The 14,416-nt window shown below is 38.5% G+C and overlaps 1 protein-coding gene across 7 annotated transcripts in view; it reads left to right on the plus strand.

Moving 5' to 3' along the window:
* BAG4 (BAG cochaperone 4) overlaps nt 1-7,698 on the plus strand; it is a 49,064-nt gene extending 41,366 nt beyond the window's left edge. For all 7 annotated transcript variants that reach the window (XM_049631436.1, XM_049631434.1, XM_049631433.1 and 4 more), the window contains 3 exons: nt 2,756-3,010; nt 3,458-3,712; nt 4,441-7,698. In XM_049631436.1, the coding sequence (XP_049487393.1) occupies nt 2,756-3,010; nt 3,458-3,712; nt 4,441-4,926 (996 nt within the window). In that variant the 3' untranslated portion in view covers nt 4,927-7,698. The remainder of the gene's footprint in view (nt 1-2,755; nt 3,011-3,457; nt 3,713-4,440) is intronic.
* Nucleotides 7,699-14,416: the final 6,718 nt, after the last annotated feature.

Consider the following 14,416-nt stretch of genomic DNA (forward strand, 5'->3'; position numbering starts at 1 on the left):
TTTGGCTGTAATTCATTTGGATATCTAACCTAGGATTCTGGGTGCCAATAGTAGTGTGGATGGGTGATTTAAAACTATAGTGAACAGGGCGCCTGACTGGCTCAGTCAGCAATGCGTGAGACTCTTGATCTTGAGGTTCTGAGTTTGAGCCCCACATTGGGTGTAGAGATTACTTAAAAATAAAATCTTAAAAAAAAATGACAGTAACACATGAGGAATTTGCCCCTGTAGTCTTTTTTTTAAACATTTTATTTTTTATAATTTATTTATTGTTTAATTTACATCCAAGTTAGTACCATGTGGTGCAACAATGATTTCAGGAGTAGATTCCTTAATGCCCCTTACCCATTTAGACCATCTCCCTCCCCCCCCCCCCCCCCCCCCCACCCCCCCCGGAAGCCATCTGTTTGTTCTCTATATTTCAGAGTCTTTTATGTTTTGTGCCCCTCCCTGTTTTTATATTATTTTTGCTTCCCTTCCCTTCCCTTATGTTCCCTGTTTTGTATCTTAAATTCCTCACATGAGTGAAGTCATATACTTGTCTTTCTCTGAGTTATTTCACTTAGCATAATACCCTCCAGTTCCACCGATGTAGTTGCAAATGGCAAGATTTCTCTTTTTGATTGCTGAATATACTCCATTGTGTGTGTGTGTGTGTGTGTGTGCACGCACACACACACACCCCCCACATCTTCTTTATCCATTCATCCATCGATGGACATTTGGGCTCTTTTCATACTTTGGCTATTGTTGATAGTGCTGCTATAAACATTGGGGTGCTTGTACCCCTTCAAAACAGCATACCTGTATCCCTTGGATAAATACCTAGTAGTGTAATTGCTGGGTCATAGGGTAGTTCTATTTTTAATATTTTGAGGAACCTCCATACTGTTTTCCAGAGTGGCTGCACCAGCTTGCATTCCCACCATCAGTGCAAAAGAGATCCTCTTTCTCCGAATCCTCGCCAACATCTGTTGTTGCCTGAGTTGTTAACGTTAGCCATTCTGACAGGTGTGAGGTGGTATCTCATTATGGTTTTGCTTTGTATCTCTAATGATGAGTGATGTTGAGCATTTTTTCATGTGTCAGTTGGCCATCTGGATGTCTCCTTTGAGAAGTGTCTATTCATGTCTTTTGCTCATTTCTTCACTGGATTATTTTTTGGGTGTTGAGTTTGATAAATTCTTTATAGATTTTGGATACTAACCCTTTATCTGATACGTCATTTGCAAATATCTTCTCCCATTCTGTCGGCTGCCTTTTAGTTTTGCTGATTGTTTCCTTCACTGTGCAGAAGCCTTTTCTTTTTTGGTGAGGTCCCAATAGTTCATTGCAGCCTGTTGTTATTTACTTGGGAAGCAGAGTGGGATAGTACAAAGAACGTGGGCTTTTCATGGGCTTTGTACTTTTCAGATCTGGGTTCATTTCTTGATATTGCCATGATAGTAATAACAACAATGATATTATAAATAATTACTATCTATTGAGCATACCGAGTGCCAGACCCTGTGCTAAGCATTTATATATATCAGCTCATTTAATTTTCACAGTAGTCCTACCAGGTAAGTTTATGATTTCCATTTTTCTGGTAGAGAAAAGCTCAGAGAGATTAAACACAAAGCCTATGGCAGAGCTTGGTCTCTCTAGTCTTCTCTTCTTTTTTTTAATGTTTACTTTTATTTTTTTAATGTTTATTTATTTTGGAGACAGCAAGAGACAGTGCAAGTGAAGGAGGGGCAGAGAGCGACGGAGACACAGAATCTGAAGCAGGCTCCAGGCTCTGAGCTGTCAGCAGAGAGCCTGGTGTGGGGCTTGAACTCACGAACCACGAGATCATGACCTGAGCCAAAGTTGGACGCTTAACTGACTGAGCCACCCAGGCGCCCTGCTTTAATGTTTATTTTTATTTATTTTTTTTTTCAACGTTTTTTATTTATTTTTGGCACAGAGAGAGACAGAGCATGAACGGGGGAGGGGCAGAGAGAGAGGGAGACACAGAATCGGAAACAGGCTCCAGGCTCTGAGCCACCAGCCCAGAGCCTGACGCGGGGCTCGAACTCACGGACCGCGAGATCGTGACCTGGCTGAAGTCGGACGCTTAGCCGACTGCGCCACCCAGGCGCCCCATAATGTTTATTTTTAAAAGAGAGACAGACACAGACAGACAGACATAGCGTGAGTGGGGGAGAGTCAGAGAGAGAGGGAGACACAGAATCTGAAGCAGGCTCCAGGCTCCAAGGTGTCAGCAGAGAGCCTGATGTGGGGCTTGAACCCACAAACTGTGAGATCATGACCTGAGCTGAAGTCAGATGCTTAGCCGACTAAGCCACCCAGGTGCTCCTCTAGTCTTCTCTTTTAGTTGTACTCTGGTTATTTTTTTCTGTGACTAGCCATTACCTTAGGTCTCCCAGGACCCCTCTCTAGGTGGCAGGCACAGGTTCTCCACTGTCAGTTGTAATTGTTAGGTATACTTACGGAAGTGTTTGGGAAGCACAGCCCTGAGGCCTTCACTTCCTCATTCATCACAATATACCCTGTCATCGCTACAACACAGACTCTACAGTGATAATCTGAGTTTAATATATGGTATATGGCCATAATACATGAGAGAAAGAATGCTTCACAGATTGCTTAGGCAGTTCATATTTTCATTAGTTACTGACCTTTGTCCCTTCCCAAACTTTTCAAAGTTGGGTATTAGGTCAGGGCACTTCAGTTCTTCTACTCAGTCATTTTTTTTTTCTTTCTTTTACAGAGTTTGAATTCTTATACAAATGGAGCATATGGTCCACCATACCCTCCTGGCCCTGGGGCGAATACTGCATCCTACTCTGGGGCTTATTACACACCTGGATATACTCAGACCAGTTACTCTCCAGAGGTTCCAAGCACTTACCGTTCACCTGGCAACAGCCCAGCCCCAGTCTCTCGTTGGCTGTATCCTCAGCAGGACTGCCAGACCGAAGCACCCTCTCTTCGGGGGCACGTTCCAGGATATCCTGCTTCACAGGTGAGCAGTTATCTGTTGGGTTTTTATTTGTTTAATATTCTATGAGTGATACCATGTTTGTTTCTCTGCCCCTTCAGGGGGAGTTCTGATACATCTTAATTTGTTATTCCTTATAGCATATGGGTCCACTTATTTCTCGTATCTTGGGACAGATTTATGCTATAATTTAGCCATTGAATTTTAAGCCTTCTACCTTCTGAGTTTGATTGTCTCTAAATCTGCCCCTGGTATCTTCAGAATGAAGCTTTTTTTGGGCGTGAAGAAATGACTGCAACTGATTAGAGATGCTACCACTTAGCCTGGTAGCAGCCAAAGTACATCTGTTAAGGAGAGAGGAAGCATCTCAATCTGTTGATACTAGAGTTATTTTCATTACTTCGTTCAGGTTTTTTTGTTTTTGTTTTTGTTTTTAGCAGTGACCAGCATATTTCCTTCCTTTCAATCTAGAACCCTGGAATGACCCTGCCCCATTATCCTTATGGGGATGGTAATCGTAGTGTTCCACAACCAGGACCAAATGTACGACAACAGGAGGACTCATGGGCTTCTCCTGGTGCTTATGGAATGGGAACCCGTTACCCCTGGCCTTCAGCTGCGCCCTCAGCACCACCTGGGAATCTCTACATGAGTGAGAGTACTTCATCATGGCCCAGCAGCAGCTCTCCTCAGTCCCCTCACTCACCACCACCCCAGCAGCCCAAGGTAGGAGGCCTTCTAAACATTGTTCTTTTCATGTTTGGGTAATTGAAAAGGCACAACATGAAACTTTCCTGCGTTGGTGTGTATTAAATGGGGACTAATTGCAAAAAGTTGGTGATTACTACCTATAGCTTTAGCCCAGTTTCTTCCTCTTTTTTTTAATACACTTTATTTTTTAGAGCAGTTATAGGTTCGCATCTTTTTTGTAAAAGACAGAAAAACGCTCATTTACTGTTTGTTGTAATGCTATCTGAATGTTAAACAAAATCAAAGATTGCATTTTATTACCTCAGTCAGTACACAGAAGACGATATCAATGTGAAATTATATAAACCACAGACATAAACATCATTTGTCTGTGGCTACATTCCTTTTTAAGGTCTGTCTTAGGTTTTAACTCTTCAGAGGAAGACTATCTAATTCCTATTTATTAAGTCACTGGGTGGATTGTGAGGTGGAAAGGAGCGATTGTGAGGTGTTCGTGATGATGAACACTTCAGGGTAGATTCATTATACTCAGGAATTCTCTGCCTTTTACTGGACAGAGCACTCCTTTTGTCTTTTTAGGGTTGTGTTTTCCTCAAATTGTTAAGGAGGGATGCCTAGTTTTTTTAGTGGGGACTCTTTTCATGTACCTTCACGGTCTGGTGAAAGATGTTGGCTAACCACTCTGATGTTGATGGATTGCCATTAAAACAGCTCTTTTCCCCTCTTTGCTCTCCCACTCCAAGGACTCCTCCTACACCTATAGCCAATCAGATCAAGGCATGAACCGGCACAACTTTCCTTGCAATGTCCATCAGTACGAGTCCTCGGGAACAATGAACAATGATAATTCAGATCTTTTGGATTCCCAAGTCCAGTACAGTGCTGAGCCTCAGCTGTATGGTAATGCCACCAATGAACACCCCAGCAATCAAGATCAAAGTGATAATCTTCCTGAAGAGTGTCTATCTTCAGATGAAGGTACTCCTCCAAGTATTAAAAAAATCATACATGTGCTGGAGAAGGTCCAATATCTTGAGCAAGAAGTAGAAGAATTCGTAGGAAAAAAGACAGACAAAGCATACTGGCTTCTGGAAGAAATGCTAACTAAGGAACTTTTGGAACTGGATTCAGTTGAGACTGGGGGCCAGGACTCTGTCCGGCAGGCCAGGAAAGAGGCTGTTTGTAAAATCCAGGCCATACTGGAAAAATTGGAAAAAAAAGGATTATGAAGGACTTAGAACAAAGGGGAAGCCTGTTACTAACTTGACCAAAGAACTCTTGATTTTGGTTAATTAACCCTCTTTTTGAAATGCTTGTTGGTGACAAGAAGCAATACATTCCAACTTTCCTTTGATTAAAACTTGAAAAACTGGTAAAGGACTTGAAAGAACATTTTAGTTATGAGTTGTTTTCAGTTTTCAGACCAATGAATGTAATAGGAAACTGTGGAGTTACCATTATTGCCAAGTAGACTCACTCCTTAAGAAATTTGTGGATATCTACAAGCTGCTTCTTATCAGCAGGAGGGAAACATGCTTTATGTAACAGGCTTATCAAAAACCTACCAGATGAGACTGGATATAATCTGAGGCAAACAGGCTCTGTTTTTTTAAACATCTGGATTACTTGTCACATTTTTGTACATTGTGACTGCTTTCAACATACACTTCATGTGTAAATTACAGCTTGGACTTTAGCCTTCTTGGACCTCTGTTTTGTTTTGTTATTTGCAGTTCATAAATATAGTATTCTCTACTACTTGGTACGTTTTGTAGTAATATGTTTAATATAATTATTCAAGAGACTATATTGGTAGCCCGATAGTATGGCAATTCTGAATGAATTTCTATCTTTGCACCACTTGAACATATTGCAATGTGTATTGAGTTCCTGAGGTATCTTGTCTCCTTTTTTGTATAGATCTTTAGGGTAGAGTTTTACCACTCCTACTTTTCATGTTAATAGTGGAAGGCGAATTGGGAGATGGCAGGGGCATAGGAATGAGATGTTTGTGGCCATTTTCTTTTTTGCTTTTTTATTATATTTGGATAAAGATCCACCTTAAAATTTCCTTAATCCCCTCCTGCCCCCCCCCCCCCATCGTCTTTTCACTACTGCTGCTTCCATGTAGAGCATTTTGATAGGTAGGGATGAAAAATTAAATGCCACAGTGAGTAGAAATAACTGCAAAAGTAATAAATGTGACCATCTGGAAATGTGCTTCTCCATCTAAAATACTAGGTTCACCATCAAGATCCCTATGGGCAGATTTCACCTCAGTTGATAGTCAAAAACAGTAAGGATAAAAGGATTCATGCTCAGGGAATGAATCAGCCATAGCTAGAGTGGGAAATTTTCTTTTAAAGGCATATTTGATGTTTACCTTTATTTCCTTAAATTGTTTTATAAAAAAGATGTTTATTACCATTAATAACAGTCATTTCAGAGACAGAGTTAAGAAAGTGATATTGAAAGGGTCTTAGCTGGGCTTGCTTGGGTAGCTTCATGCTATGGTATGGAAGAGACTTAGGTAAATGACTTACTTTTTCTATCAGAAGTGAGTTCTAGTATACAGTATCTGTTATTGGAAAAACAGCTGTTTCTTAATAAGATATCCAAGTGATAACTTTTTTCTAGACTATCAGGCCTATTAGTGCTAATCTATCCGCCATCTCCTCTCCTTTTAAACAAAGCTAAACAAACGTATGATGAGAAGAAATGGAGTAAAGATATTGGCTGGGTCTGATGGATGGGATGAATGATTTTATGAGATAATATGGTGATAGTTTTATTCTAGGATTTTTATTTTTGGCCTAAGGTAAGAATGTTAAAAAAGGCTTTCTATGAAAATTAGAAAATTGTACTTGATACTAAAAATTTAGAAGGGGGAGAACCTTAAAGCCAATTTAAAGGAAACCAGTGAGACAGTGACATTCAGGAGAGAATACTATTAACTATTTAAGTGAGGGCCCAAGATACCAATTTCCACAAAGTTTTGATTTTTATACACACACATACACACATTATGCACATACGTATGTGTGTATGTTTTTTAACAGATTTTTTTTTAATTTTGAGATAATTTTAGACCTCCTGAAGAGTTGTAAAATGAGTAGTTTATGTGCATCTTCATTGAACTTTCCCTTATGTTAACATCTTATACAACTATGGAACATTTGTCAAATTAAGAAATTAGCCTTGATACAATACTGTTAACAAAAGTAGAGAGTTTAAAAAGTAGAGATTTTCTTGGTCTTTTCAGTGATGTCCTTTTACTGTTCCAAGATCCGGTGCAGGATCCCACCTTGCACTTAGTTGTCATGTCTACATAGTGTCTTCCAATCTGTGACAGTGTATCATGACATCTGATGTCATAATGTATTTCTGGTGTTGTTAACCTTAATCACTGAGGTGGTGTCTGCTAGGATTCTCTACTGTAAAATTACTATGTTTTTCTTTGTAATGACTATTTGCTGGAGCTACTTTGAGACTATGCAAATGTCCTGTTTCTGCTTAAACTATTGCCCACTCATTTTCGCATCCATTGCCAGATCTTGCTTGTGTAAGTTACTACTGTGGTGTTCTAATGGTGACTTTCTATTTCTCTCATTTCTTCTACATTTATTAATTGGCATTCTTATGTAAGGAAGGGTTATCACATTCGGATTTATATTTTTAATTATAGTAAGATATTCAAGATAAGTACAAATTAAGAACTTGAAGATGTAAACCGTGTTAAAATGATTCCAAATACCAATATCAAAGAAAGGAAAGCTAAATTGGTAACCTGTTTGAGAAAATATAATGAACTTAAGAAGGAAAATAGTATTTATGATTTGTGGGTTTGGTTCAGTATTTGACTCAGTATCAACTCCAGACTAAATTCAAAATTGTCTTGGAATTTCACATCTGGACTTTCTAGAAGTCTCTAAATTTATATTACTTTGGGGGTAGTTTTTGTCAAAAGCTTGAATAAAGTTACCAAGACCTGGCATGTTAAACACAGCTATGTCTTCTTTATAATAAGCCACTAATGTTTCAAATGTAAATGCCAATATAAATATTTAGACAGATATGCCCTAATGAAGTATCTGGTATGGTGGGCTATGCTTGTTTCTACTTTGTTGGTGTGGAATTCTTCTAAATGCTTTAAAAAATAGGGTTTTAAAAACAGTTCTGTAGTGGTTACTATAATTCTATTAATGGTAGGAAGATTTTTTAAAAAGTTGAAGAATATAGATTAAATTGGCATTTACAAAAGGTTTTTGTTTTTTTGTTTTGTTTTTTAGTTTTATTTATTTATTTTGAGAGAGAGAGAAAGCATGGGTGGGGAAGGGGCAGAGAGAGGCAAGAGAGAGAATCCCAAGCAGGCTCCAGAGTATCAGTGTGGAGCTCAGTGTGGGGCTCAAACCCAAGAACCATGAGCTCATGACCTGAGCTGCAGTTGGACGCTTAACCAATTGAACCACCCAGGCATTTTTTGGGAGATGGGTAGTTGATGACTGGAATTTTTTCTTTTTCAGCTTTTTTTTTTTTCGTTTTTAAAAAGTTGAGTTTTAAAGACTCAAATAATTCTATGGAGGTTATAAGGTTAAAGAGTCAATTCTGTGACAAGGACCATGCTTCTGCTCCCAGTCCTGTGTTTTCTTTTACAAAAGCAACAACTTTTTTTCTAATTATTTTTTTTTTTAAGTTACATCCAAGTTAGTTAACATGTAGTGTAATAATGATTTCAGGAATAGGATTTAGTGATTCATAACTTATGTGTAACAGCCAGTACTCATTCCAGCAAGTTTCCTCCTTAATGCCCCTTGCCTGTTTAGCTCATCCCTCCACCCAAAACCCCTCCAGTAACCCTCAGTGTGTTCTCAGTATTTAAGTGTCTCTTATGGTTTGTCTCTTCCTGTTTTTATATTATTTTTGCTTCCCTTCCTTTATGTTCATCTGTTTTGTATCTTAAATTCCACATATGAGTGAAGTCATATATTTGTCTTTCTCTAATTTCACTTAGCATGATACCCTCTAGTTCCATCCACATTGTTGCAAATGGCAAGATTTCATTCTTTTTAATTGCCAAGTAATATTCCATTGTAGATATATACACCTCATCTTCTTTAAAAAAATTTTTTTTAATGTTAATGTATTTGAGAGAGAGAGAGAGAGAGCAGGGGAGGAGCAGAGAGAGGGAGACACAGAATCTGAAGCAGGCTCCAGGCAAGCTGTCAGCACAGAGCCCGACGCAAGGCTTGAACTCAAGAACCGTGAGATCATGACCTGAGCTGAAGTCGGACACTCAACCGACTGAGCCACCCAGCTGCCCCTATATACCACATCTTCTTTATCTGTTCATCAGTCACTGGACATTTGGACTCTTTTCATACTTTGGCTGTTGTCGATAATGCTGCTATGTAAACATTGGGGTGCATGTGCCCCTTCGGAACAGCACTCCTATATCCTTGGGTAAATACCTGGTAGTGCAATTGTTGGGTTGTAGGGTAGCTCTTCTTTTAATTTTTTGAAGAACTTCCATACTGTTTTCCAGAGTGGCTGCACCAGTTTACATTCCCACCAGCAGTGCAAAAAGGTTCCTCTTTCTCCACATCCTTGCCAACATCTGTTGTTGCCTGAGTTGTTAATTTTAGCCATCTGACAGGTGGTATCTCTGTGGTTTTTACTTGTATTTCCCCGATGATGAGTGATATTGACCATTTCTTCATGTCTGTTAGCCATCCAGATGTCTTCTTTGGAAAAGTGTCTGTTCATGTCTTTTACCCATTTCTTCACTGGGTTTTTTTTTTGGGGGGGGGGTGTTGAGTTTGATGAGTTCTTCATAGATTTTGGATATTAACCCTTTATCTGATATCTCATTTGCAAATATCTTCTCCCATTCTGTCTGTTGCCTTGTAGTTTTGCTGTCTGTTTCCTTTGCTTTGCAGAAGGTTTTTATCTTGATGAAGTCCCAGTAGTTCATTTTTGCTTTTGTTTCCCTTGTCTCCAAAGACATGTCAAATAAGAAGTTGCTGCAGCCAAGGGCGAAGAGGTTGTTGCCCACAAGCAACGACTTTTAACTGAGGTTTTAAAAAATTATCCCTGTATTTTTTGTTCTGTTGTTTAGTTCCTATATCATTTATTTTTGCTCTCATCTTTATTATTTCCTTCCTTTTGCTGGTTTTGGGTTTTGTGTTTGGTCTTTTTCTAACTCCTTTAGGTGTTATCTCCCTATTTTAAATTTTTGTTTATATTTTAAAAGATTTTGTTTTCTTTAATCTCTACACCCAACATGGGGCTTGAATTTACAACCCCGAAATCAAGAGTAGCATGCTGTACCGACTAAGCCAGCCACATGCCTCTCCATATTTTGTAATGACATAATTGTATTGCTTCTTTTGATTTATCAATTTTAGGTCATTTCTACTGATTTTCTATTACAGAGGGTGGAGGTTTAGGTTTAACTCTCTGCCCCTACAATACACACATCTCAGTCCTCATCCCCCCCGTACTCAAAATCCACCCCCCAATCTATGCGATGATTTTGTTGTACATTATTATGACCATGTAAATGCTAACCAGAGCTCAGTAATGTTGTAAACTGTGAATACATTTCCTTTTCTGAACTTCTTTTCCCTGCAATTAATCCTTTATCTTATTTATTGAGTTTGCTCATGTACTTATAACTAATTTGACCTCAAACCCTTCATCATTTATGTAAATCTTTTAAGATGTCCAGACATATATTTTGTCAATTTCAAATTCCTGAAGAAGTCTACCCTGGAGCCTTCTGACTGTAGAACTGGTATGTTCCTAGTGCATATTGTCATTCTGGGATCTTCTACTTATCCTGGGGATTCTTTTGGCTTCTCCTGCTGGTTTCCTTTTTTCTGTAATTTATGTCTTTCTCTTAATTTATTCCCCCATTTTTGTAGAGCATGTTCTCCAGTAGCTTCCTGCAAAAGGGTGCATGAGAAATAGTTTTTTTTAACATCTTGCATATTTGAGAATGTGTTTTCATGACCCTTTGTATAAAATCCTTCTCTCTGGAAGCTTGTAGGATATTTTTGTCTCCTCTCTTATGAAATTTCCTAACAATATAGCTTTGGTGTGGGTCTGTTTTTTGTGCATTTTACTGGGCACCTTTCATTCTGGAAACTTATACCCTAAGCCCTATGACATTGTCTTGACTTTGTTAATTTTGCCCCTCTATCACCCTCATCTCTGTTAACTCTTCTAGAATTCCTGTTTCTGTCTAGACCTCTTAGGCTAGTTCTTTGATTCATTTTGCTTTCTTTTTTATTTTTTGCCTTTTTTGCAGTATTTTGTGGGAGATTTACTTACCTTTATCTTCTAAATCTTCATTTGGAGTTTTACATTTTGACTATATTTTTAAATTTTAAGAATTTTTTTGTTCTCTGTGTTCCCTTATGGAATTCTGCTTTTGTCTGTGGTTGTAAGCACCTTATCTTGGAGGAGGATTATTAATGATAATTTCTTGATGTTTTCTTTTTACTGAATAATGAATTTCCTCCAAAATGCATTTTCCTTTCTTTTTTGATCTTCAACTTTATCATGTTAGAGATATTTTCTTAGATGTCTGGTGGTTCTTGGATTCTAGTGTTATACTGGAGACCCAAAATTACTTCTAGAAAGTGCTTCATGACCATTCTGTTTTGTTTTGTTTTTTTCATAATCTTTGTTAGAGGGGGATAGCTCTTTTTATTTTTAAAGTTTATTTATTTATTTTGAGACAGAACACGAGCAGGGGAAGGGCAGAGAGAGGGAGAGAGAGAATCCCAAGCAAGCTCTGCACTGTTAGTGAGGAGCCTGATACGGGACTTGAATTCACGAACTGTGAGATCATCGCCTGAGCAGAAATCAAGAGTTGGATGCTTAACTGACTGAGCCAGCTAGGTGCCCCAGGGGATAGCTCTTTTAAATCTGAAATTGGGAAGGATAGATTATCTGATCATTTTCATTCCTGTGTGTAAACAGGAGGGTTTATACTCCATGTGGCTTTTCTTACCAGGAGTAGTGGGCACATTTGTTGTCAGGAAATGTGAGGTGCAGGAGGTCCCAGCTGCTGAGAGTGAGGATTTAGGAGTTTCTGGGTTCAGAGCACATTTTGTGTCAGCCAATCCTTAAATCTCCTTTTCTTTTGCAATATGTACTCTGTCTTCATAAGCTAATGCTGAGTAGTATTGTCTGATAAATTATAGGACTCCTAGTTACATTTGGATTTCCGATGAATAACCTCATTTTTTTGAAGATTTTTTTTTAAATGTTTATTTATTTTTGAGAGAGAGTGAGTAGGGGAGGGGTAGAGAGGGAGGGAGACAGAGAATCCCAAGCAGGCTCCACACTGTCAGTGCAGAACCGATGTGGGGCTCAAACTCATGAATCATGAGCTCATGACCTGAGTTGAAATCAAGGTTAACCAACTAAGTCACTCAGATGCCCCAACAAATCATTTTTTAAAATAAATATATTCCAAATATTGTATGGGATATACCAATACTAAAAATGATTGTTTCCCTGAAATTCAAATTTACTGGGGGTATTATGTTTTCAAATTAAAGTTCTTATGTTAAGATAATTGTAGATTCACATGCAGTTTTAAGAAATAATGCACAGCTTTCATGTATCCTTTACCCAGTTTCCCCCAATGGTAAAATTTTTGCAGAACTTACTGCAGTGTCACAACCAGTATATTGACACTGATACAGTCAAAATACAGAATAATTCCACCATCACAATTATTTTCACTATTGACCTTTCATAGCCACACCTACTTCTCTTTTCCCACCATTCTAAACCCGCGGCAATCACCATTCTGTTCTCCATTTCTGAATTGTGCCGTTTCAAGAATGTTATATAAGTAGAATTGTACAGTATTGTAACCATTAGAGATTGGCTTTTTTTTCACTCAGCATAATTCTCTTGAGATTCATTCAAGTTCTCTCCTTATCAATAGTTCTTTTTTATTGCTAAGTAGTGGTCTGTGATACGGATGTGCCACTATTTGTTTACTCACCTGTTGGAGACCTCTTAGTTGTTTCCAGTTTGGGGCTATTATGAATAAAGCTGCTATGTACATTCATGTACAGGTTTTTGTGTGGACATGGTTCTCATTTCTTTGGGAAAAATGCCCAGGAATGCAGCTCTGGGTCATAGAGTGGTTGCATGCTTAATTTTGTAGGCTGTTACCAAACTTTTCTAGGACGGCTGCACCATTTTGCATTCCCACCAGCATGTATGAATTTCTCTGCATCCCTACCAGTATTTGATGGTGTCACTATTTTTTATTTTCGGTGTTCTAACAGATGCACAGTGATACCTCATTGTGGTTTAATGATTTTGCATTTCTTTGATAGTTAATGATGTTGAACATCTTTTCATGTGCTTATTTGCCATCTGTGTATTCTCTTCTGTGAAATGTCTGTTCTTTTGCCCATTTCTGGGGGACTTATTCTAATAAACTTATTTTAGAATAGTTTAGATTCACAGAAAACTTACAATGCTACAGAGTTCCTATATACTCCACACTCTATTACCACTTTAGTGTTATACATTTGACACAGTTAGTGGACCAATAATGATACATTCTTATTAACTAAAATGCATACTGTCTTCAGATTTCCTTAGTTTTTACCTGACATCCTTTTCCTCTTCCAGGATCCCATTCATGAAGAATACCACATTACATTTCCTCATCATATAGTAAGAGCCTCTTGGCTGTGACAGTTTCTCAGATCTTCCTTGTTTTTGATGACTGTGACAGCCCTGAGGAGTACTGGTCAGATTTTGTAGTCTGCCCCTCAACTGGGATTTGTCTGATGTTTTTCTCATATACAGTAGGGCTGTGGGTTTTTGAGAGGAAGACCACAGAGATGGTAAGTGCCCATCTCATCATATATAAATGCATATATACTATCAACGTAACTTATACTGTTGATGTTAACCTTAATCACCTGGCTGAGATAGTGTTTGTTGGGTTTCTCCACCATAAAATTACTTTTCCCCCCCTTTTTCATACTACACTCTTTGGAAGGAAGTCACTACATGACTTAAGAAATAGGGAGCTATCCTCCACCTTCTTGAGTGTAAATTATTGAGTGTAAATTATTTGGAATTTCCCTGCAAGGGAAATTTATTCTCCCATTTATTTGTCTGTGTAACCATTTTTATCAGTATGGACTCATAAATGCTTATTTTATACTTTATGTTACGATCTAATACTACCTTATTTATTTTGTTCCTCCAATTCTCTTGTTTTGGCTGTTGGGAGCGCTCTCAGTTGTGTCCTTTTGACATACCTCCCGTCGTCATTGTATGTGGCTTTTTTGACTCCCTTCCCTTACTTTCTGGTACTAGAAGGTTTTTCCAGGCTTGTCCTGTTCTAGTCCTAGAATCAGTTGTTTCTCCAAGAAGCCCTGGCTCCTGTTACTGAAAAACAGTATTGAAAGCACATTTGGGCTCCATTGTCTTCCCTGATGAGTTTTGAGAATTCTTTGTTTTCTGGATGCAAGTCTCTTATCGGATGTGTGGTTAGCAAATATTTTATTTTTGTAGCTTGTCTTTTCTTTTTTTTTTTTTAAATTTTTAAGATTTTTATTTATTTTTGATACAGAGAGAGACAGAGCATGAATGGGGGAGGGTCAGAGAGAGAGGGAGACACAGAATCCGAAGCAGGCTCCAGGCTCTGAGCACAGGCTCTGAGCCTCAGCT

Source organism: Panthera uncia, chromosome B1 (genome assembly GCF_023721935.1).
Source record: "Panthera uncia isolate 11264 chromosome B1, Puncia_PCG_1.0, whole genome shotgun sequence".
In the NCBI taxonomy this organism is placed as follows: domain Eukaryota; kingdom Metazoa; phylum Chordata; class Mammalia; order Carnivora; family Felidae; genus Panthera; species Panthera uncia.